Source organism: Chelonoidis abingdonii, chromosome 3 (genome assembly GCF_003597395.2).
Source record: "Chelonoidis abingdonii isolate Lonesome George chromosome 3, CheloAbing_2.0, whole genome shotgun sequence".
NCBI classification, from domain to species: Eukaryota; Metazoa; Chordata; order Testudines; family Testudinidae; genus Chelonoidis; species Chelonoidis abingdonii.
In genome coordinates, this window is record NC_133771.1 from 153,083,195 (window position 1) to 153,109,751 (window position 26,557).

The following is a 26,557-nucleotide window of genomic DNA, read 5'->3' on the forward strand; positions in this document are numbered from 1 at the left end:
TTGTGTAGCAGTTTGGGTGTTTCACTGCTATATGCATGTGTGCCTTGAGGGATCCAGTACGCTTCACTTCAGCACTCAGTTCTGTGAGTTGTGTCAGTAGCAGTGCACAGGGGTGGTCTTGCCATGTTGATCGTCAGCAGTGAGATGGGATATGAGTGGACTGTGGGTTTAATCATGAGTAAGTGAAAGTATAGTGTTAGTTGTCATAGTGGGCATAAGGGTGAAGGGATTGTAAAATTTAGCGGATGTGATCATATTTCTGTGTGTGTTTCTAAGTGTGTGTATAAAGCAGGTGTAAATTTCTCCTGTTCAGTACAGTCCACCTGAACACTTTAGACAAGGCGTCGCTCTCTTAAAGGGATAATGTGTTCTGAAAGTTCTACACTGTCTACAAAGGTAGAGTGTGCATGTCGCCTTGAACCACTTAATTCCTGTGACAATATACTGCCTTTAAAATCCTTTACCTAATCTTGCTGCACATACATGTCAATCTCTTTTGTGCTTTAGATTGTTGTGTACCATTCTAAAGAGCCAAACTTGTCTTTCAGTAAACAGCATTTCCAATAGCGCTTCCCCAAAGGGGCGATGGGTATGGCACAGTAGCTGTGATCAACATTGTAACTGAATAAAATCAATTGGGGGACACTCAGAGCCATAGTTTGAGCCCCACGTGTGCACAAAAAATAAGAACTTAATCTTGTAAAATTCAGGAGGAGGGAGAGGCTTGCTCAAATGACCTCAAATTTGGACTGTATCCAGAACTGTATCCAGAACTCGGCGAAGCGTGGCAAATTTCAAGTGAGCAGGTGGGTTTTAGAGCAGCCTTGTCAAGCTTAACTACAGCAGAGCTGATGCCCTGCTATGATATTTTCTTTCAGCTGAAATGAAGAATATCAAAAAGCCTCAGCAAATCAGTGGAAAACATTTCACAATCAAAAGGTTCCATATTCTGAATATTATCTCCTTGATCCTGGCTGTGAGGGTGCTGTTGTCCAGTTCACCATCTACATGCAGCCTCAGAGAGTTGGTAAGATGTCATGGGCTCATGTGCCAGCAATTTAAATATCGAGGCCCATTGCTTTGATGAAATCAGCCTCTGGATGAAGAACAGCAGATTGAAGCTGAATCTTGGCAAAATGCTGGTGGTCAGAGATAAGCACTTTGAGGAGGTTGTACCCACAATATAGTTTCCTTTGGTTAAAGGGCACACACCCAAAATTGGTGAATTCAGTCCATTGCTTAGGTGTTCTCCTGGATTCGTCCCTGAAGCTAAGCAATTATATAAGTGTTTTGAGTAACAGCTAACCAGAGACAGTAGAAAGTAAGAGATTATATCCCATCTTGGTGGATGATGAAGTGCCTCAGTTGCACATGCCTTCATCGCCTCCCAGCTGAACAACAGCAGTGCAATATATTAATGCATGAATCCATCAACTGCTAGGCTATTCCAACTAGTTTTATGATATGCCAATGTATTTCCTCAATAACATGCACTTTTATTAAACCTGTCCTCAGTCCTCTGGAACTCTCTTCCAATAGAATATTGAGTCAAGTTCAAGGTTTCAGTCCTTAATTTTTTAGTGCTCAGTGGCTGGAGCCCAAGATAAATGAGAAATATATTAAAATTACAAACAAGACAATAACACAAGAAAATTCTTTCTTTTAACCAGAATATTTTCCCAGAGGGAAGTGCACCATTCCTGGAAACACTGAAATACCAGGTTGATGCATGGAGTGGATGGAGCAAGCTCCTCTTCCACCTCCCTTCTTCAAAAATCCATTTAATATAAAGTTCTCAAAGATAGGCTCTGAAATTCTAGGATCAGGACTGTAGTCAACATTGTAAGTCTTTCCATTGACTTCAGTGCACGCTGCATCAGGCCTGTAAACTTTCAGGCTAAGCCTGTCATTTTGGCCAAGGCAGCCAAGTACTAGACTAGAGCTCAAATTTTATTGGCTTCTAAATGTTTTGGTCTTATTAACGAAGGTGGAAAAGTTAAGGTGCCGCAAACTCCTCCCACTCTTTTTGGACAGGTTTTTCTTTAAAAATTTGCTTTTTAACTAAGCAGACTTGGAGCTCTGTTATAACTTTTGAGTTAAACTCTTCAACACTTTTCTCATTAAATGGATTTTAGAGGTCTTTAATGTCTTAGAGGGATGCTGTGTCAGTTTATGGAGCAAGGCCCAGATCTTGCAAAGATATGCTTGAGTAACAATGCATGTGAAGTAGTTCCGTTGAGCTCACTGTATCTACTTACTTGTGCATAGTTGGTTGCAGGATTGGGCCATATTTTAACAAGATACATTGTTACTAATACTTTACATTAATGCCAAAAGGCTCTTTAAGTGCACTTTTCACAATTTAATGCTGGTTGTTTCCCTTTAGCCTTCATTCATTCCATTGTATGTAAAGAAGTTAGTCTTTCATGTCTGTTTCTAGTTAATTTTGCTTTCAACATCAGTACTTCAGTTTTGGGTTACAAATACTGTGTCAGAATATATAAATGCAACCACGCTTCTTCTAAAGGAAACACTTATGATCAAGTTTCATAAAATCTTTTACCAGATTTAAATTTTGGGTCTAGACCTCTCTGAAAGTGTGCTTTCAAGACCAAATCAGATTTTCTCTAATTTCATTTTCTCCTTCTAGTCCTCAGGATCATATTCCAAGTTGTTGGTTTTTTGCCTCTAAAATGTAGAAAGACCCTTTCTGAGACACTTAAAAATAAATTAACTGTAAGTATATGTAAAAAATGAGACACCCACCAGAAGTGAAGTAACAGGTGTGTGTGTGCTACCCAGCTGAAAAATAACCAAGAATTTTGTTCACTTGAGCCCAGTCATATACTCCCTCACAGGTCTTGTTAACCTGCAAGTTTGAAAATATATATATATTTTTTTACACAATGCGTGCCTTGTAAAGAGAGGTCATGGTGTGACTTGATTTCTTTTTACAAACATGAAAATACCTCTCTGCCACAAGTGGAATAACTTACGAAAGCTTTCACTTTGCTTTTGTTTGTATTGATATAGTATTCCGGTATAAATTACCTGGATGAATTAGTGACAGTTTCATAATTAGTCACTCATGGGGATAGTGCTCTACTTCATTTGTATGTGAGGTTTATTTTTTAAAAAAGAAGTGCTTGATATCTGGTGATTTAACATGGCAGAGCTTTAGAAACCCTCTCAAAGTAAAAATTTTGCCTGGGCAAGTAGCCTGAGTGGGACCAGGGAACAAGTGGCTCTTTCACTTGAGGTCACAAGAGGAAAAAAGTAGCAGAACAGCCTCAAGCTTCCCAATTACTTTAGGATCCAAATGTCCTGTTCTTTTAAAAGGGATGAGGAGGAAAGCACAAAATAGCCTAGACACTACTATTTTTGAGGACGATTCTAGGGGGGTGTGAGCAAGGCAGTTGCCTTGGGCACCAACTTCAAGAGAACACCATACCTCTGTGATATTCAGGGTTTTTTGGCGAGTGACAGTTAGGTGTTGTTTTTGTTTGTATGCCTGACTGCTGGAGCAGCAATTAACCTTTTTTCACCCTGGCTGGTAAAATTGCTTCAGGCTGCTCCTGATTTTTCTCTAGGAGGAGAAGCGCAAGATTGTAGAATGGAACAGATGCTACATCTCCTTAGAAAGGAGGAGGAGCAGAGTTGCTGGAACTGCTGCTGTTCATTTAATGGAGTGGTGTCAAGAAGCCAGAGCACTCCATGTGGAGAAGAGCTCCTGGGAGGCTGAGGGTCTCTTGCAAGTCCAGGAGGGCTTGTTGTTTATTTGGGGCAAGATGGGAGTCCTAGACCTCTTTAAATGGGGTTGATACAAAGTATGCTAGCCTTGTGGAAGATTACTTGCGTTAGTATGCTCCCATTCCCCAAAGCTGCTGCTTTATTAGTTCTCATGTCTTCCCTACTCCCAAATAGTAATTGCTGTACTATTTCTGATTGGAAATCATCTTATCCATTATTTATACTGTGTCATCTAAACCAAAGTGCCACGTTGTCTGTTGCTGAGAATCTATTTATCTGCTGTATTAGTATTTCTATTTTTCATTTCATAAATATGGAAGAAAAAATTTATCAAGATCCCTTGTTGGCTGGAGAAGAGTTCTCTTTGCTGGGGAGAACTGAAGCAGTGAATTTTCCCATTTCAAAATGTTCTATTTTGTGTACAAAAAGTTGCATAACTTCGTTGGTCTTTCCATTTTTTCTGTCCTTCCAACAGCTGATCCTCTTATTTTTTGCCTTTCTCTGTTTTATTTCTAAAATGAACATAATGAAGACTTCTTGTGAAGATTCTTTTTCAATGAGCAGATTTATTTCTGAAATTGTTTTAAGCAGTTTTCTTAATTTATAGTAAGTAGCACAGTACATTAAAGTACGTTATGCATGTTTTTTTTCCAAGTTTGATTTATTTTTTTATTGTTTCCAGGTATATTATTTTAAAATATAGTGATATGTATTAATGTCTGGTTTTAGCCACAGGTAGAACTATAAAGCGTCAAGTCGACTTACCCCGGTAGTGAAGACAAGCGCATAAAGTCTCAATCTAGGCCTAGGTGAAGTCATAACTATTGCTGTTTCTAAAGTAGTAATAGTTGACTGACAGGGAGAGACGTGGTTTTATACCTCTGAACAAGATATATTCATGTCTATTTATTGTTTTGTCTGCAAATTACTGTTGCACTCTGTGAAATGAAGAGTGTTGCTCTTGTCCAGATTTTAGTGCCTGAAAGTGTACGTAGAAATGTTCAGTTGCTTAATCATTTTGGGTTGTGGGGTTTGTGTTTATATTCCCACATTTGGGAACCTTGGATGTAGCTGAAATACCTTTCACAGAGAATTTTATGTTGGCATCTACCTCCAACTAGTTAAAACTTTTTTTTTCATTTAGTAAAAATAAAATGCAAATACAGATAATGGTAGCATACCCACATCTGATACCAGACTGGAAGGGACTAAAGAAAGCCATCTATATGGAATCAAGTGTGTTGAGGCCACTCTGGCTACCACTTTCTTAATGACCTAATTGATGAAGTGGCTCCCCAAAAATTGTCGGTTAGAGATTGGATGATAACTGGTGAGGTTGCTGGCATCAAGAGAGGGCTTTCTGAGTAATGACCTCAAGCTGTTTCTTTAAGTTGTCACTCGCTTCAATATGGAGGAAAGTAGGATGAACTAAAAACTCGGCACTAACCTACAGCTATGAGTTAAGTTTGTAGCTCAGTAATGATTGACCATCGTGTCCTTAACACATGTAGCATAAACCTCAGTGAAAGAAAGTGGACAATACCTCACCATTGAAGGTAGCGCACGTATATAATCTCCTGCTTAGATTCATCTCCCATGGTGCTAAACAAATCAGCCCAGGGAAGACGGATATTTTCAGCTAACAAGTAGAAAATTTCACAGAGCAAGAAATTACATAGAACAAAACAAGTTAACATTCACTAGATTACCAACAAGTCTGATAAATTCTGCTGAGCACAACTTTGTTTATACTGTAACACTAAATAACTACTTTTTTGCTTGTATCAGAGCCACTATTTAGGGAAATAAATAAGAAACCCTCCTCCCTGTAATCACCTTCCATGTGTTTTTTCACCATTTGTTCTCAGTCTTGCTTCCTTGTTGATTCACTAGTCGCAAGTGCTATTCTGTGTGCTCTTGCGCGCTTGCGCTCTCTCTCTCTCTCGCGTGCACACACGCACGCACACACACAAAATATGAGATGAACTTTATTCAGATGAAATTGCATAGCAATAAATCTTTGGTCCAGTCATTTTTGGTCCATGGTTATCTAATAGACCAGCAAATGCATACGTGTAATGTCTTCAATTTACCATAAGATACCATGACAGAAAATTTGAATTTCAGAATAGACTGCAGTTTAGGCATACCTGCTTGAGCAAGTGAGATATGTTGAAAATTACCATCAAATCTTTTTTTTTTTTTTTTTACCACTTTAACCTTTTTTTTTTCCTTTCATCCCTTCATTAGTGTTTACTTTCACAACCTAAATTCTGGGCCATTCAAACTTCAGCCTTACTTCTCCGGACAAAGCTTGAGAAAGGAAGCACTCGTCGAGTGGAACGGGCAATGAGGCAGACTCAGGTAGGTCTTCCATTGTTACTGCTTCCAATCCTCATACATATTCTCTTACAAGCATTTAGACAGCCAGCTTTGAAAGAAAGCTAGCATTTTTCCAAGTATTTAATTTTGTAAATAAAAACGCTTTTTTACATTAATCCTTTGGAAGGTTGAAACCCAGAATCTGTTTCCTTAACTTTTGTTCTTTCTGTGACATTCAAATGGTTATTTTGTAGTGGTTTGTGAATGCAAAGCCTATTACCTAACAAAATCCACAGAACATTTCAATTGTGAGGTATGTTCCCTTACCTATAATTCTATAGAACTTAATAGGAAAATTTAACTTTTCTGTGGAACATTTTTTAAAATAGTCTGCCATCTTTACAAATTTAAAGTTGGTTCATGTCAGTGGTCAGCAGGCATTTCCCATGCATCTGTTTGTCCTTAATAGCTCGTACATGTAAATTTCATGAGTTAAGGGCTGTGTGGATACATCCTGAGGAACTGTTGTTTCACCAGAAACCTTTATTAGTTAAATGTGTGGTGAATCTGCATTGGGGCAAATATGTTGCTGCTTTTTTCTTCTAGATCAGGAGGATAGTGGGCTGCTAACAGAGGAAGATCCCTTGGCAGTTAAGAAGAAGGGTGTCCAAAGCCTTCGGATAAGTGACACATTTGAAGGCAGTTAGAAGAGGGCCCATCAAGTGCTAGAGCCGTAGAGTCTTATCAGCTAAAGTGCCTACAATATTTGCCTCAGCCCTGGTACACCTGGCATATTAACAGAGACTGTCAATACAAAATTGGTAACATGGTGTGCTGGAATCATCACTAGTTTTATAAACTACCATTTTCAGTGCTCAGGAAAGTAGTTTAACTAGTAGTTACCTGAAAGTGAGGAGAGATTACTCTTTCTTGGGTTTTTTTTTCTGGATACTTTTGGTTGTTCTGATCAAATTTCTGCATAATAAAGTTTGGATCCATGAAAATAAGGTTAGAGTGAGTTTTCATCCAGTATTTTTCAGGAAGTACTAGATGAAAAAACAGGAAACAGCAATCGAGCTAAAACAGAGAGCTCTACTTGAATGTGTTTAAAGATGACCTCGATAATATATTAGTGTCTAAATGGGGCCAGTGATTGTCCAAAGATACATTTTAGTTGGCATTGTGTGCTTTTTTTAATGGTGATACTCCTGAGCGTAAACTCCCTATACCTTGATTAAAGAGGTTGAATGAAAATGAACAGACAGCATGGATGGAGTAGGGTGAAGAGAGGAAAAGTGAGAGAGGAGCTGGAGGAGAAAAGTGATAGCTTTAAATAGCTCTCTCCCCACAAATGGTAGCTGCCATTTCAGCAGCAGTTTTTGGACCCCCACCCATTTTCTGTTGCACAAAAATAAAGTGGGAACCGTTAATAATGGAAGGTGAGTTGGAGTAAGTTGTTGAACCACAGAATGTTACCAAAAGTGCATCTGAAGCTCTAATGATAGAATTAGAAAGAAGAGGTTCAAATAGTCCAGGAAACTTGTTTGTTTTAAAAGAGAATTAAAAAAGGTGGTTGAGTGGGGAAAGAATAAAAAAAAATCTGTTTTTTAAATATTTAAATAAAGTCAGGGCTATAACTTACTACTGCAGGGGTCGGCAACCTGCGGAACGCAGGCTGATTTCTAGTGGCACGCTGCTGCCTGCTGGGGTCCTGGCCACCGGTCCCTCTCAGCCTGCTGCTGGTCTGAGTCGGCAGGGGGCTGAGCGAGGCTGGTGGCCGGGACCTCGGCTAGCAAGGGGCTGGTGACTGGGATCCCAGACTGAAAGCGGGCTGAGCAGCTCATCCCATCTGGGGTCCCGGCTGCCGGCCCCACTCAGCCCGCTGCCGGTCTGGGGTTCTGTCTGCCACCTGCGCTGCTGGTCTGGCATATGAAATCTTTTACTGGCACGCGAAACCTTAAATTAATGAAGACTTAGCACACCACTTCCCAAAGGTTGCCAGCCCCTGTACTATTTTGTCTGATGCATATGTGGCATAAGTATACTTCACCATCACATTGCTTCTTACAAAAAAAATTTTTCTAAAGAAAAGGAAACTGATTCTTACCCAGTAAGCCACTTCAAGAAGTGTACAAAGCAGCTACTTGTAGATTACTTGGGCAGTTGAAGGAGTGAGACCAAAGTCATCCTGCTTCACAGTACACACAAGTATCAGTAACCTGTTAATGCTCTCTCTATTGTGGTTTGATCTTTATGGTTACAGTGGATACCTATACACTCAGAACTTTTGTCAGTTAGTCAGATTCCTACTTTGCTAATCATGTTCTCTAGTTTGTTAGCTGCACCTTGTGGTAGCACATTTCTTTGTCAGTCATTTCACATGATTCTCCCAATATTGCTAAGATATGGGGGGCGAGGGGGTGTATACACACACACATAGCTGTATCTCTTGCTTTCCTTTCCTTGGCAGCCTAGGAATTTGCCTATTAGCGGGAATGAAATGTATGTCTTTGGAAAAAAATGTTTTTAATAAGAGTTTAGTAGAGCTGGGAGTAGAATGGCAATCTGTGGGCTAATCATTGTCTAAGATTGAAAGGTCACATGAAATCTTGTTTTATGTCTCTTAGTCATACACAGATGTATGTGGTTGAGAATTTGATCTCAACTGCTATGTAATTTTCAATTACAGAGCTTTGGAGTGTCATTTTCTGCAAGCAACTGAAATTTTTCTGCATGTTTCAAAAAGGGAGGGAATGATTTCTTGGTTCTAATTATTTCTTACTAGAAGGGCACTAGACATTTTCTTTTCTGCAGTTAGTGTTTAATTCTTTCTAATTTTAAAAAAATGTTTAGTGTGTGGTTATGGAAAGAATAGAGAAAGTTGACCCTTATTCCTAGTTCAGATTCCTTTTTCAGGAGAAAAGTCTCGGAACAACAGGATATTCCAGCAGATAACCAGGTTCTTCAGAACACTAGAGAGCCCTCACTAATTCAGCAGGCAATTGCACAGTTGCAGACTGCTGCATCAAGGAGAGTGACAGCTTCTGGTCAGAGTTGTAGATTCACAGTATTAAATCTGTTATACCCTGAAGAGCCAACATACTACAGTAGACCAAACAAGACGAGACACAGATCATTTTGATAGCACTTTACTGACTCACAGGTCCTTGGGTTTTCCATTTAAATCACATGGTGCTTGGCACCATCTTTGTTCCTTTCAGTAAGCAACTACATTCTTTTTCAAAGATCCACTTCCACTAAGATGAAAATGAACCTGGCAATGTGACACTGAAAAAAAACCACATACATCTGTGTATGACTAAGGCTGGCTGCCAAGGAAAGGAAAGCAAGAGATACAGCTATGTGTGTGTGTATACACCCCCTCGCCCCCCATATCTTAGCAATATTGGGAGAATCATGTGAAATGACTGACAAAGAAATGTGCTACCACAAGGTGCAGCTAACAAACTAGAGAACATGATTAGCAAAGTAGGAATCTGACTAACTGACAAAAGTTCTGAGTGTATAGGTATCCACTGTAACCATAAAGATCAAACCACAATAGAGAGAGCATTAACAGGTTACTGATACTTGTGTGTACTGTGAAGCAGGATGACTTTGGTCTCACTCCTTCAACTGCCCAAGTAATCTACAAGTAGCTGCTTTGGAAAAATGAACCTGGCAATGTGACACTGAACAGGATGCTCTGCAGAAAGCATGATATTCAGAAGAAGTCATCCAGACACTTCTCACAGCCTAGAAACCGTCCACCATACAGCTATGTTCTGCACATTGGAATAGGTACATTATTTTGTCTATGGAAACAATTAACAACCAGCTGTCTATACTATAGTTTCTATGGGATATTTCAGCCAATATTTTTAAAGGACAAGCCTCTGCACTTATTTTGGCATTATACTCATAAACATTTTCTCAAAGCAGCTGAAAAAGTTGTCTCCTAGGTTTTTTTCAAATACTTCATTTAGACCCTTAACTCAGTTTTGAAGGTACTTAGCTCTCTTCCTTTAGAGCTTTTCCATTCGCTGTCACTGTATTTCATGATGGTCTTAGTAGTCAGTCTCAGCTTGGAGACTCTCTGAGCAGGAAGTCCTCTTAGTGGAAAACAGTATTGCACTTTCTGCACTTACAAAGTGGTACCAAAAGTAATTACAAAGAAGAATACAATTATCCATAAATCCCAAGCACATAGTGCACTTTTTTTTTTGTCCACACCCTAGGGTGAAAGAACAGATGATACTACTGTCATAGTATTCTTTCCTCAATCTGAACCTTAGAGTCCAAAAATGAGGTACTAGCATGAATTCCTCTAAGTTTAATTACCAGCTTAGATCTGATACACTGCCACCAGTCAGGACTCTGAGTGCCTGATAAACTCTGGTCTCCCCAAAACCTTCCCTGGGCACCCCCAAGATCCAGACCCCCTGGATCTTAATACAAGGAAAGTAAACTCTTTCCCTCACTAGTGCCTCTCCTAGACTTTCCCTCCCTGGGTTACCCTGGAAGATACTGGGATTCAGACTCCTTGAATCTTAAAACAGAGGCTTTCCACCTCACCCAGAGGCAATACATTCAAGCTCAGGAATCTAACAGAGGGATTCCCTCCCCCTCCCGTCTTTCTCCGTTCTCCATCACTTCCCTGGAAGTAACCATGACTCAATTCCCTTGAGCCTCAATGGGGAAAAATCAAACAGGTTTAAAAAGAAGTTTTAATAAAGAAAGAAAAATAAGAAATCTCTGTAAATACAAAATGTAATATTACAGGTCTTTTCAGCATTATAGACACCGAGAGAAAAGCTCTCCCCAGCAAATACAATTTAAACACTTCCAGCACTACACATTCTGCAAATAAAGAAACACAATTAAAGACTATAACGCCTTTCTACTTAATACTCACTATTCTGAATATATAAGAGACTGTAGCAGGGAGATTGGCAAGAAACCTGGTTGCCCGTCTAGTCCCTTCCAGGACTCAGAGAGAACAAAGCAAACCCCAAAAACCACAAACAAAGGCTTCCCTCCACCGAGATTTGAAAGTATCTTGTTTCCTGATTGGTCCTCTGGTCAGGTGTTGCAGGTCACTGTTTGTTAACCCTTTACTGGTGAAAGAGACATTAACCCATAGCTATCTGTTTATGACAACTACGTTGATTTTAACAGAAGTAAACTATTGAGAAAATCCAGATCCCTGTTCTTTATACAGTCAACCCAGCTGCAAGGTACGGAAAGCTCATAAATATCATCCTCTGGATCTCAAATTGAGTAGAAGAATTCTATGCAGCCTGAAAATGCCTTAATGCCCCCTAAGAATCTGTGCATTAAGTCTCTGTTTGGACAAACCCTTGATCTGAAAAAGCCTATGCACTGGCAGAAGAAATTGATAAAGCAGCCATGCTGTCCAACATATATGCCTGTGCTAGATGCTACAGAATAGAGACACTCAGTTGGCAGCTGATGCAGCTTTTGGCAGGAGGATACTTCACACTGAAACTCCTACTGTGCTCAAGTCAGTAGTGATCATTGGTCATGTCCCCTCTTTTCCTTTTCTTCTCCCCACTTTTCTTTGGCTACTGCTGGCTACCCCATGAGTAAGGGTCAGTGGGCAGGCTAACACAGGGCAGAAAGATTGTCTGAACTATAATTTCTCTTTCCCTAAGAGAGGCAAGTCCACTGACCTGAAATGCACACACAGACACACCAAATGAGCTAACCTAATTTTGGGTTCCTTTTGCATATACAATATTTATGTGTTCAGTTCACGATAATAGCTGGGATCAATAACCTTACCTTTTTCAAGACTTATTTCTGGTCAGGAAGCAAAGGGGCCAGTTTTAAACACATTCTTAGTACTTTAATCGACAGCTTTGGGTGCTCCAAAGACTGCAGAGAAAGTATCTGACCCATAAGTAAAATTTGTGGACATGATTTTCTCAGAATAAAAATTAACAGTGAGACACACATTTTTTCATTAAAAAGAAAAATTATCTAACAAGCCACCCCTTCCCTACAGGTTAGTTAAGGGGAATTTAGATGTTTTTAATTACGCTCAGATTATAATTTATATCTACAAAATATATTGTTAAAGCAGACTAGGAAGTATCTACCATGAGCAGATTCATCCTACATGAAGTCTTCAATGACTTTTAACATTGAAAAGTGTACACTGAGCATTGATTTGTCAGTGAGCATCATGCTCAACTTGTCCAGAACAGGAAACTTGTTGTTACATTATTATTCTCATAGTCTGGAAAGGAAGTCAAAATGCCTTCTTTATAATAACACACTTCATCAGGGTGATAACTATTGATGACAGTGCTACAGATCCATATGATGATAGTATGGGAAGTGCTGTGTGTGTCCTCTTCTATTGTTTCCCTCTCAGCTAGAAATGGAAAGGAAAAACTACGTAAGATGTTCACGAGTGAATTATGTGACCTATTCTGTGTTAATTTGATAACTAATGCTTTAGATTTTATGTAGCATTAATTCTTGAAATCAGTTCCTACTGTCTGCTTTCTTCTTTGCCTCTTTTTCAAAAAAAAAAGCTTTTTTAGGAAAAAAAAAAAAAAAAAAAAAAAGGACACTGACAGTCTAAATTAATATTATAGTGGTGCCACAGCGCATCTGTAGTTTAGGTTGCATCACAACTTCTGTTTAAAGGTTAACCTTTCTAAGTCCTCTAAAATTGATGTGCTTAGTCGGATTCCTTTGAAATTTGATGTGCTCCAGAAGGGTGCAGAATAGGGTTAGTGACCCAAACATGGGATCATTTGAGGTAAGGGTTATGAGTTTCATGGTTAAGCACAAGTAGCGAGTAAGAACAATATGTATTTAAAACATATACCACTGATTTGGCATTAATGTCACCACACAGTCCTGAACTAAATAAGCAGCAAGCACTCAGGTTTTTGAATAAGCTTTCAGAGTAGCAGCCGTGTTAGTCTGTATCTGCAAAAAGAGCAGGAGTACTTGTGGCACCTTAGAGACTAACAAATTTATTTGAGCATAAGCTTTTGTGGAAGTGGGCTGTAACCCACGAGAGCTTATGTTCAAATAAATTTGAATAAGCTGTTATTCTTTGCCTTGTGGTTATCTGCTGCAATTAGTAAAAGCAGGCCTGTGAGCATCAGCCCTCAGGGCAGAGATCTTCACCTCCCCTGTGATATGGTTGTCTCCCTCTAGGTCTGGCTGAATTAACTGAAGAGTTTGGCATCTTTTTTTTTTCCTTTATACTAGGGGGTGGAATTGGTCACCACCACTGGAGATTCCCTGCTAAGCGTGCTGCATGGGTTCGTGAACTTTTTTCATTTTTGTTTACCTGGTAGTCCCAGGCTAGCTGAAGTCAGGGGACAGCTGCTTCACTCTTCTGGCAAACAAACAAAAAAACCCACTGAGTACTGCTATTTAAAAGGAGTAGAGACAGAAGCATGGGGTACGTGAGCACAGGGATGAGCTGCATGTGTGTACCTTCAGGATCCAGTGTGCATAGTTTAGTGGAGAATTTTATATGTTGTATAATTAGCAGGACACAGGTTGTATTATAAAGGATATTGTCAATAATAAGCTGGAGTATGAGAGCCTTCTACGCATTTATTATCTGCATGCAGTCTAGGTAAAGTGAGAATGATTGGAGTCAGGTATAGCTGTACCAAATAGTGGAGACAGTAACTAGCTCTGCTTGTTACGTGTGCGTTTGCAAGATCTGTGAATTACTTTGAGGTTGTGTGACAGAGCTGTGATCATGATTTAGGGAGATTTGTGTTTTCCATCCTTTTGTCTCATGAAGACCTAAATTGATGGCAGAGTGCTCTCCGGTTGACCCCAGTACTCCAGCTCCCCGGGAAGATTAAGGTAAGTCAACGGGAGAGCATCTACCGTCGACATGGTGCAGTGAAACCACTGGGGTAAGTTAATCTAAGCTACATTGACTCCAGCTACATTATTCACATAACTGGAGTAGCATAACTTACGTCGACTTACCCCTGTAGTGATGACAAGCCCTGTGTATTTCCTGGCTTTCAGAAGTTTGAGTTTTGCTCAACTCAAAGTTCTGCAAGGGGACAACATACTATCAAGCAACCTTATCTCTGGGCGTTAATATAGTTTTTTGTCATTGGACTTTTAATCAGTTTGCTAATGTTAGAAATTTAAAAATGAAATTTGTTTGCACAGATTTGTGGTCTGACAAACAAGAAATATTCAAGGCTTAGACTCTATCACATCAATCTTCCTAAAAAAGTGTGTGACTTGGGGCTTTCCTTCACATCCGAAACCACTGTGTCTTCCAATACTGTCCTAATCAGCAACCCCTGGACCAACATACACTAATTGCCAATATGTTCCTGTATTTCAAAGGTTTGATACAGTGTGAATTCATGCAGGGAAACTCCAGAAGTTTTCGAGCCAGCCCAACTGTGCGGCTGCTACTTTTTGCCGTCATCTTTATCTAAATACCTTAAGAATTCTTAACCTTCCCTCCCCCCTCAGTGTGGCAGGCTACTGTAGATAGGATACCTTAGTGGGAATTAGGAGAGGTAGGTGCTTTGTTCCTGCCTGTGTTACTGATTCTACTGTGTGATCTTGAACAGAACACTTACTTCTCTGGTTCTCTGTTTTCCTCACCTGTTAATGGAGGCTAATAATATTCCAACTTTGTAAAGCACTTTGCAAATAATGATGAAAAGTGCTATATAATTGTGCTAATGTTTCTGATTACTTATTACTGTTTTGAGCAACTTCTCAGGAATTAGCAACAATAGACTCTTACAGCCACCCAGCCTTAAAATTTAACCTGTTCTAAGGAGGATTTTCTGGCACGTGCCCCTACAAGGAGAATCCCATTGAATAACATCTTTAAAAAAGATGCTTCTTTCCTTCAGGACTTTGGAGTTTAAGGATGTAGATGATTATGGAGGATTTTATGGTCTAAAAACATAGGAAGTACCTGGGTTCTGTGAAGGAGAAATGTAAAGAGGAATTGTAATTTGGTCACATAAGTGGGGGATAAATTACCAGAGTTAAAAAAGGAGAGATGGATACAGATGTTACAAACATTGTACTTATAGCTATCTGGCATTTTCTATCATTTAAAACAGTGGTTCTCAAAGCCGGTCCGCCCCTTGTTTACCTGCCGCCGGTTTGTTTACCTGCCGCGTCTGCAAGTTCAGCTGATTGCGGCTCCTGCTGTCCATGGTTCGCTGCTGCAGGAAGTGGCGTGGCCGAGGAATGTTCTGGCCGCCCTTCCTGCAGCCCCCACTGGCCTGGAGTGGTGAACCACACCAGTAAACAAACTGGCCCGGCCCGCCAGGGTCTTTCCCTGAACAAGGGGTGGACTGGCTTTAAGAACCACTAATTTAAAATATATCAGAATCAGAAAGTTATATTACTAGGACAGCACTGTGTCAGGAAAGTGAGGAATGTGAAAAAGACATCAGAGTAAAGGTGAATGTATGAATTACCTACTTGAATATTCAATTAAAGAGGTATGGGACTTGATGCTTAATGAATTTTTAAATGGCCCAGTTTTCTGAAATAAGGATCATATTAAATGTAATAGATTCTTGGTGTTCGTTAGAACAAGAAAGAGTCAGGAAAAACTGACTAAAGCTTATAAAGTTGGCATAGTGCCAATATAGCTTTATGTTGAGTTTAACATAAAATTTTAATCCCATTGTGGATGAATAAATAGTTGTCAACTGCAAGTAAAAACAGAGGTTAAAAAGTAGACTGAACAAATCATGAGTGCATAGAAGTACCTCAATGTGCTTCAGCTTCAGAGATTCACCATAAATAGGTATGCAAGTATACATTTATAAGATCAGGTTATTTTTTTTAAAAGAGGATCTGTTTTATAATCATTCCATAAAATAACTACTTAGGAGCTAAATTAAAATAAATAGACAAAATATATCTTACATTTTTGAATTTTATTTATGTAGTTGTCAAGAAAAATGTAAAACATCCCTATGTAAAATTATAGGTTCCCTAATAAAAAGAAATTAACTTACATTTGCATAATTTACCGCCAAGCAGCAATAAATAATCATACAATAGAATATTAACTCAGACTCCCAATATACCAAAGCATCAAAAAAGCCCCTTTTGCACCATCCACTCCTCTCTGAAAGTAACCATCTTCCCCCCAAAGCCTGTCAAATAAATGGATTTTGCAGCATGCCCAGAAGTTTCCAAGTGTAGGCGATTTTAGATCAAAGCAAGTTCAAGAATCACAGAGCCAACCCCCTTGGTCCAGCTCAGGCCTAATGCTTGAGTAATTTTTTAAAAAGTTAGTTTAGTACATATTGGAAAGGTTTCAGCTTTGTTCTGAATATTTCTTCCAGTAGGTGGTTTGTTGATAGTTATCATTGTGCTGCTTTTTCCATTGGAGGAAATAAGATGCTGATCTGGTTTTAATTTTAGGAATATTTAAAGTGCAAGAATCTGAAAATAGATGTGGGTGGAATAAATTGTAGTGTATAGAAGTTGAAATAGGTAAGAATATGTTTGTAGTTAATTGACCATGTAACTCTCCATTATTAGAGCCCTGCAAATCTGTAGATATGACGGACCATATTTGCGGAGCAAATGCAGATATAAATTGTGTATCTGGGCAAGGCTCTAACCATTATTATTCCTCAGTCTATCTTGATATACATGCTAATTTGTTTCCACTACTGTATAAATATAGTATCAGTTGGGTTTTTAATACAGAAAATCTTTATTTTATTTTTTTAATTTTTTTTTTACATCTTCCCACTGTGGTCTAAATATAACTGTGTTAGGTGTGGTTCTAATTCAGAATCTTCCTTACTATTAGAAATGATGCTTCTCAGCAGGAATAGTAGCTGTAATTTCACATAAACCATGATGTGGAAAAAGAATCCCATCACATTTGCTTCAAGTATAGTAACAAAAGCTGAAAGAAATTGTACTCAAGTTTAGAAAATAGAGGAAAATTAGAGTAGAGTCTTAGACCATTATATTAGAAACATTTTTTTATTATGTAGGTCAGCACCACAGACAATGACATGGAAATCTTGAGCAGATTTATTTCTTAAATGTCAGTTAAGAATTTGATTTGATTAGACCAGATTTAGCAATAAAATTAGAACTGTGTGATATAAGCCTCCCAGATTTTTATGCCTAGACCCAAAGGGTATTGGTTCAGAATTACTAGGGTGGAATGAAGTGTGGAATGTTGTAAGAAAGGTATTAAAACCAGCGACAAACCTTGTTAATAGAGAAATAATGAAGAAAAATGAGGATCATTTGTTTGTAGATAAAGGTCCAGAAATTAAGGAAGGAATGGAATGTACAGTAACAATGTAATTACTGAGGGGAAAATGATTTTCCTTTTTTCTGGCTTGATGACAATACAAATATAGAAACTGAATCTAAAAATGAAAATACCACTGCTAGAAATGTATCTGTAAATTGAGATACTGGAGGAGCAATTTGTAAATGCTCTTCCCAACAGGCCCTCCAACAAAAACAGAATCTCCAACATTCCAAAAAACAAAATCTATAATTTATAAATTTACAAGGGAGGGGGGGAGTGTGTGAGAAGCTAAATTTTGGTGACTGCATGTGCTTGCTGCACCTCTGATGTCTGGAATGCGCATTTAACAGAGTTGTCAGTTGGAAGCAGCTGCTCTGGAGTCTGAACCCAAGAGCAAAGGGGGCTGGCTGTAACTTGTGAATAAGGACTCACATGCTGGGCTAACTCAACTTATTTCATTGTTTTATTTTTTCCTTGTCTTTCCAATCTAATGACAGTTATGAAATCAAAATACTTACTTACTTCAGAGGGTCCCAGATTGGTCTGTTGAGCAGTTTGTGTTGCTTAATGGAGAACTGGATGATCACTGGCTCTCTTCATTGTTTTCACTTTCTTTTACAGTTTTCTACTGTAACTATGCTGCCTCTGGCAGGACACAACTGAGAGCATCAGTTCAGGACAAACTGCTTAGAGCAGGGCAGTTACAGCCCAAGGCTGCGTTTCCTTTATTATTAAGGCACACCAAACCAGCCAAACAGAGAGGACTTCGGTCTCACCCCACTGGCTAACCATTAGTCATACAAGCAATTCCCTTAGACACTCCAGTTTCCCAGTATCACCACCAGCGTCACTTGTTATGGGGACGAATGGTTATGAAAACCCATACCCCAGTAAAAGAAAAAAGGTTCTCCCGATCCCAAAGGACCAAGCCCCAGACCCAGGTCAATATACAAGTCAGTTATTACCCACAAATCACGCTGTTGCTAATCCTTTAGAATCTAAAGGTTTATTCATAAAAGAAAGGAATATAGATGAGAGCTAGAATTGGTTAAGTGGAATCAATTACGTACAGCAATAGTAAAGTTCTTGGTTCAGGCTTGTAGCAGTGATAGAATAAACTGCAGGGTCAAATCAAGTCTCTGGAGTATATCCACAGCTTGGATGGGTTATTCAGTCCTTTGTTCAGAGTATCAGTGTAGCAAGGTTCCTCCAGTGGTAAGTAGCAGGACTGAAGACAAAATGGAGGGGTTTCCAGAGCCTTTTATATTCTTTCTCTTCTAGGTGGAAACCCCTTTGTTCTCCAGTGCAAAATCACAGCAACAAGATGGAATTTTTAGCCACCTGGGCAAGTCACATGTCCATGCATGACTCAGTTTGCAGGCAGCAGCCATTGCTCACATGCTAGTTTGAACTTTCCCAGGAGGACTTCTCATGTGGATTGGCATCTCCCAAGGTCCATTGTTAAGTGTTTCCTGACTGGGCACTTAATCTGCAAATTCCTTTCTCAAGAAGCTGACTAAAAGCTTCACTAATGCTACGTAAAATCAAACACATTGAGATACAAGTACATAGCCAATATTCATAACTTCAGCTACAAAATTGATACATGCATGGAGATAGGTTATGATCGGCTAGTTATAATTATGCTTTCCACAGACACCTTACTGGACCTCCTTTGTACAAGATTTGGTGCAACTATATGACCTAGGTTGCAACAAAGATCTATATGGTACCAGTTCATGTCAATAACGTCACATCTAGTCCAGGGGTTCTCAAACTTCATTGCGCCATGGCCCCCTTCTGACAACAAAAATTACTACATGACCCTAGGAGAGGGAACCAAAACCTGAGCTGTAGACACTGTGGAAGTCAATGTAAGTTATGTCAACTTAAGTAACGTAACTCACGTAATTTAACTATTGTAACATAAATCAACTTACAGCATTAGTGTAGACACAGGCCCAGCGCTACCATTTAGGCAGCCTAGGCAATCGCCTAGGGCGCCAGGATTATTGAGGGGGCGGCATTTTGCCGGGGGGGGCGGCAGGCGGCTCCGGTTGACCTGCCGCAGGCATGTCTGCGGAGGGTCTGTTGGTCTGCGGCTCCGATGGAGCTGCCGCAGTCATACCTGCGGATGGTCGGCTGCTCCCGCGACTCCGGTGGACCTCACACAGGCATGTCTGTGGCAGCTCCACCGGAGCCACGGACCAACAGACCCTCCTAAGGAATGCCTGTGGCAGCTCCGCCAGAGCCACGGGATCAGCGCGGAGGGCGGCGAAATGGCCATGCGCCTAGGGCGCGAGAAACCCTGGCACCAGTCCTGTGTAGACAAGGCCTCAGAACTGTCAGCATTGACACTGCTAGCTGGGAGGATGTAGCTAACAGTCTATGCTGGGAGGCTGCTCTGGAACAGGGAGCCAGAGGCAGAGGAAAGGTGGTTGAGAGAGAGGAAAATGAAGAAAGCAAAGAGGAAAGCACTGCAGGCCTCAGGTGCCAATAGTGTGCTGGCTTCATCTTATGGCCCTGTGCTTTACACTTGTATTAACTATGGCAAGCACCTTCACTCAAAAATTGGACTCTTCAGGCACTCGTGATGCTGTAGCATGACACAATAATTGAATCGTTTTGGTGCTTACACAACCATTTCTCAAGCTGGAAGGGTGCCATTATATTACCATACATTGTGTGTTTGCCAGATCAGGCTCAGCCGTTGAAAGAGTGTTTTGTGCCAAGTAGTTTCTTAACAAAAGTTAACTAGATATCTCTCATGTTTTCATGTTAGTTAGGGCATTCATGTTTGGGAAAGAATGAAATGTTGTAAAGAGGAAAAATAGTAAGAATCTGATTATTCTGAAACAGTTTAATCAAAGGCAGGAGTAAAGAGACTGAACTTGTCTTTCCTGTTCTGCCTCCACTGAGACCCTCCAAGTCAAATTAACAAAAGATGTGTTGTAATTTGTAATTGATTGAGAAGAGTAAAAATGCAGACCCAAAAGAGTTTTTTTTTGTCAAATACATTCCCACCATCTTCTGACATTTGTCACCATAAGAAGGAACTGTTATTGTTAAAGCTTAGGTTAATTGAATGTCTGTGGTTTAGAAGCTTGTACTCAGGGTACGTCTACACTAGGGGATTATTCCGATTTTACATAAACCGGTTTTATAAAACAGATTGTATAAAGTCGAGTGCACGCGGCCACACTAAGCACATTAATTCGGCGGTGTGCGTCCATGGTCCGAGGCTAGCATTGATTTCCGCGTTGCACTGTGGGTAGCTATTCCGTAGCTATCCCATTTCCCGCCAGTTCCCCGCCCTTGAATTCTGGGGTTGAGAGCCCAGTGGCTGTGGGGCAAAAAATCATTGTCGCGGGTGGTTCTGGGTAAGTTGTCGTCAGTCTTCTTTCTCGGGAAAGCAAGGGCAGACAATCATTTTGTGCCCTTTTCCCTGGATTGCCCTGGCAGACGCCATAGCATGGCAACCATGGAGTCCGTTCACTTTTTTTTTTTTTTTTTTATAGGTCACCGTATATGCGTATGTGCCGCGGACGAGACGATTACTCCCAGTGCTACACAGCAGCTATTCATTTGCTTTTGCATGTAGCCGGAGATGGTTATCCGTCGTTTCTGTACCGTTCTGCGCTGCTCGGTGTAATTGGCATAAGATGATTGTTATCTGTCCTTCTGTACTGTCTGCTGCTATCGTGGGTGCTCCTGGCTGAGATCGGCTGGGGCGCAAAGGGCAAACTGGGATGACTCCCGAGTCAATTCCTCCTTTATGGTCTCTAAAATAGAGTCAGTCCTGCTAGAATATGGGCAAATGTGGCCTATGAGAACCAGTGTATTCAGAGGCACAGGCTGCCCTGTCAGATCCCGCAATTGATGACTAGCCTGATCTTGCCATCCGGGGGGGTTGCCCCTGCAAACACCCACTCGTGCTTTTCCTTCCCCCAACCTTCTCGGGTACTGCTGAACTCCCCCATCATTGTCTGTCATGAAGTATATAGAATGCAGGAATAGAACTCAGTTGTTCGTTTAGTGAGTAAAGATGGGGGTAGGCAGCTCTCTGGTGCTTGACAGTCCAGAGGAACTTAAGCCGTTGTGGGGAGAGAAACCCCATGCGCTGCATTATGCTTGTTTCCAAGGCAGAGAAGAATCTTTTCTTTCACATGGAAGGAGGGGGGCGATGTGGAGCTCAGTCCCCAGTTCGCTATGATGAAGACGGTTCAGCGTTTTGCACCATCTACTGAAGAAATACAGGATTATTATTCTACTCTTTTTCCCGTAGGCGCCCGGCGACCTCCGTGAGGCAGCAGGAGCACTCACGCGTGATCGATGCTGACGGATCTCAGTCATGATTTTGGCTGCCACTGGGAGGGGAGAGGAGCGGATACTGCGCTCTTCACTGCCGGCAGTCAGTCGTTACCCACCAGTTCAGTAGACATAGGGTGACATTAAAAAGTCAAGAAACAATTTCTTTTCCTTTTCTTCATGTGGTGGGGGGGGAGTAAATTTGACGAGCAATAACTGAACCACGCTTGGACGATGTGTTTACCTACAAGGCACTGGGAGCTCAGCAAGATGCATATGTTTTTGGGAGATCGCTGTGGACGTGGGATAGCTGGAGTCCGCAGTACCCCCTCCCTCCCTCCTCATGAGCGTCCATTTGATCTTTTGGCTTCCGTTACGCTTTTGTCACGGCATGCGTGCCGGGAGATTTTTTTCAAACGCTTTGGCATTTCGTCTTCTGTAATGGAGCTCTGATAGAACAGATTTGTCTCCCCATACAGTGATCAGATCCAGTATCTCCTGTACGGTCCATGCTGGAGCTCTTTTTGGATTTGGGACTGCATCGCTACTTGTGCTGATCAGAGCTCCATGCTGGGCAAACAGGAAATGTAATTCAAAAGTTCGCGGGGCTTTTCCTGTTTAGCTGGCCACTGCATCCGAGTTCAGATCGCTGTCCAGAGCGATCACAGTGGTGCACTGTGGGATACCGCCCAGAGGCCAATACCATCGATTTGCGGCCATGCTAACCCTAATCCGATATGTTAATACCGATTTTAGCGTTACTCCTCTCCTTGGGGAGGAGTACAGAAACAGATTTAAAAAGCCCTTTATATCGATATAAAGGGCCTCGTAGTGTGGACAGGTGTGCAATTAAATCGGTTTAACGCTGCTAAAATCGGTTTAAACGCGTAGTGTAGACCAGGCCTCAGATGGACTGGTTAGATAAGAGTAGATGTAAATGTTTTCTCCACTTTGTGGGCTCTTCAGGAAAAAAAAGTAGTAATATTGGTAACATGAAGCAGTCATCCAGTTTCAGCTCATGTGGTAGGTCAAAATTGAAATACCTGGAAGATGGAACATTTCATTCATTTTTCTACATTTTTACCTCTGTAAAAGAATAGGATACTGTTAACAACAAAGTCTCTACTTACAAAGAGAGGAAGAAGCAGGAAATGAATAATTTGTGACTGATAACTATGTCTTAGAGACTTTTCACTAATATCCTTTTTCTTTTTTAATTGTTTGTTGAATGGAGTTGTCTTTTTTAAATATAATAATCAAATTCATAGGGTTTTCTAATATGTGTATTTTTAAATTATAACAGCTATTTTGCAATCTCACAAGCATTTATCAGTGCAGAATCTTAATTTTATGAAATCAAGTTGAGATTAGGCTTTTTCTGATAGCTTACATAAAGAATGCATTGATATTTTTATGTATTCTTCATAAACATACCATGAGTTAGTTAAATGAACTGCAGGTACATAAGATTAGTTCAACTTAAAGCATATAGTAATAGAAAATTTGCAAGCTGGTTCTTTCTGAATATTCTATTCTGGACCGTGTAAACACAGTAACAGGTGAAAAGGATCATAAGGAGACATGACTTTATTCAAATAGCATACATGTATAAGCAGTGAAGTATGGTACTTAAAAATATTTTTTAAAAAGATTGATTTGGTCATCTCATTGTGTTTGTCTTTGAGGATGAACTCAGTCTTTCAAAGAATGCAGCTGTTATACCATTAGCCCAAGTTTTTGACTAATTTTTTCAGCACATCTCTGATTGTGATGCCTGACTTGGGAAAAAGGTTGCAGTAAAAAGCAGTAAATGATATCTAATTTCTATTTCCTGTCCAAAATATAGATACAGCCCTTGATACAATGATTCTTTGCCCATGATCTTTTCTTAAAGGTGATATCAGTGGAAACTTTGGAGGCATTGAATTTGCAAATGTTGGAAAATCCCTACATATAAACAGTGATGGGGAAATATCCTATATTCTGTTTAGAGTGATGCTAAGAATCTGTAGAGCTAAATAAGTTGGCTAATACCTAGAGCAATATCCCACTCACCAAAGGCTGGGCTGAAGAAGCCCATACTAGCATTCTTGTAAGTCCAGGGAGACGAGAAAGGGCTGACTACCTCTCTTGAGTTTAAAGAACGAGGAGTACTTGTGGCACCTTGGAGACTAAAGTCTCTTAGGTCTCTAAGGTGCCATAAGTACTCCTTGTTCTTTTTGCTGATACAGACTAACACAGCTACCACTCTGAAACCTGTCTCTTATTGACCTTCCTCAGCCCACCTCATAAATGTTCTTGTCCTCAGTTTTCTCTCAGTCCTGCTGATACTTCCTCCGGTAGTGCTTAACTGTCCTTTCGTATCACAGATACTCTATCAGCATTGACAACAGAGGAGCCAGAAATGTTGCAGTGAAATATGCCGCAGCACTTCTGCCTGAGTAATGTGCCAAGAAAGACACTATACTGGTTGAGTGCAGAGACCAAGTATGGACTGAGAGAAAGGAATGATGGGGAGATTGTACTATGTTCTCTGCTGACACATGCTCAGATTCAGCAAGGTGTTTAAACATATGCATAACTTTAAACTTGTAATTTCATTGACTTGAAAGACTGCTTGTGCTTAAAGGTGTTCAGTCAGAGCCATAGTTGTGACACAGGATATGCCTGACCAGTACATTTATGTATGAAAGAGGTCAGAGTCTTTCACCATTGTTTGAAGGTAAATTCTACTGTTAATTAAAATCATTTATTAGAAACCTGTGTAAAATATGCAATTATTCATATTAAGCTACTAATGTTAGTTTTTTGTTCACATTGTTTTAAGAGAAACATTAAACTACTGAATGTGTACATTTTCTACACAAATTGTTCAAGTGCATAACAGTATTTACCTCTCAAATCTGTGGAAGATACATTTTTACACGTGCATAAAAGCGGCAGAACCTTAAAACTTGAAACTTGCATGTTGGTACTCTTCATTGTGGAATAGTTAGTGTCAGGTTTTTTGGTGTTTTGGGGAACAAATAACTCCCATAAAAATAACATTTATAAGTGACTTTAAATATGGATAAAGTTCACTCCCATTAATATGAAATTTCTGTTAAGTTTGTCATTGTGTAGTTGCTGGTGGAATTATCAGTTGGGGTTTCAAAACTCTGCAAAAGCATGAGTAGGTCATAAGACTGAGAATATAAATTCATCCATCATAAATACTTTCAATTTCTTGTCACCTTTTTATAAAGGTTTCTTTCCAGACTTTGTTTCGAAGCATTGAGACCTAATTAAAAGTGATTTTTTGGTGGCAAGTTTGGGGATTGGTTTGGCCAATTTTAAGTTATCAGCGTATGAAAAAATTACTTCAGTGCAAAAACTGTTAAAATAACTAAAGCACAGCTTCAGTTTAAAACGAATTTAAAGAAAAAATAGTACATTTCACATTATTTAAAAAACAGTATGTTAAAATGAAATTAAAATCATAAAACAAATGCTCAAAGGGGCAGAATTAAGATTTTGCATTTATGCACTGTTTCTGTTCTCATTTGGAATCTTGCTGAAGGAAAGTGTTCAGTTGTTCCCATCCGGGTAAGGCTACAGGAAGTTGGGACTAGATCATATTTTGGGAGGATGGTGACCCCAAACTCTAGAGATCAGGTGGCAGTGACCTTTACAGCCTTAATGTAGTTATTGACATGTTATATTTGATACAATAATCAAGGGGTTCTTGTTAAGAATACCTGATTGAATGATTCATAAACCATTCATAATATAATCATTTAGGTTTGTAAACTTCCATCTTGCCAGAAACCCCCCCAATTGGAATATTTTTCAACTGAGCCTGATTTTAAGTCTGAGATTGTTTTCTAGCACTAATTAAATTGCTGTGGCCAACCAATCTTTTGCTTTTGCTTTTGCTTTTCCAAACTGCTCTCTGTCATTAGCTTTACAGCATAGATGGATGGCCTGTGCTATTAGACTTACTAATTTATTTTAACAGACTTTAAAGCTGCTCTCATACCATCTAATCTTATAGTGATATGTGACAGACCACTCCAGATATTAAAGAATACTATTTTTGACCTTTGAAGTAAGCTCATAACCTACTGGGAAGGATGGAAACGTGAAAGAAGGACCATAAGGGACATAAAAGGACTCCCGGGCTACCCTCTGCTCCCTGGCAATATATACACTTGTCCAAAAAGAAAATATTACAGGTAGTCCTACAAACCTAGACTGGTGACTTGACAGTTTTATCATTAGCCGTCTTATGATTCTCCTAGTAAGAGACCAAGGGTACCTAAGTCTCATTTCACTACACCTTCCACATCTACAGCACTGTCTTAACCCCGACAAAAGATATTTTTGTCAGAAGTTCAAGAGCTGCAAACCATCAGGGATGCCAGCACTATCCAATCCCTGCATCTCCTTTCAGGGTCATTCAATACTTTTTTTCCCCCCTCACGAAAAGTTACCCCATTCACCAAACTCCACCTATGCTGCTTTCAGGCCTGGCTCCAAACACTATATTCCCCGATCAAACATAACATAAATAGCATGATTACAATTCCTTCCAGAGTAACCTTATCTCTAATGTGGTAGAAGTATGGGCATTCCCTTCCTATCCCCTTCACTGGACAAGACGATCATCACAAATGTCTCCCTCTTTGGCTGGGGAGCCTGCATGGACGGCCACACAGCACAGGGTCCTTGGATGCCCTGAAAGGCCAGGATTCACATTCACCTTCTGGAACTTCAGGTACTCGGAGAAACTTTCAAGACTTTTTTTTTTTTTTTTCAATTTAACTAGTCCCGCTATTTTCATATGATATCAGATAACGTAATGACTATCTTTTACTCAACAAACTGGGATGGGTGAGATCC

The 26,557-nt window shown here is 40.0% G+C and overlaps 1 protein-coding gene and 1 pseudogene across 1 annotated transcript in view; one reads left to right on the plus strand and one right to left on the minus strand.

The window, feature by feature from the left end:
- The window catches only part of TTC27 (tetratricopeptide repeat domain 27), a 231,511-nt gene that overhangs the window by 117,979 nt on the left and 86,975 nt on the right, over window positions 1-26,557 (plus strand). Inside the window, exon 10 of the mRNA XM_075064235.1 lies at window positions 6,001-6,114. Coding sequence (XP_074920336.1) covers window positions 6,001-6,114 — 114 coding nt within the window. The remainder of the gene's footprint in view (window positions 1-6,000; window positions 6,115-26,557) is intronic.
- LOC116825015 (U2 spliceosomal RNA) lies at window positions 1,685-1,803 on the minus strand (annotated as a pseudogene).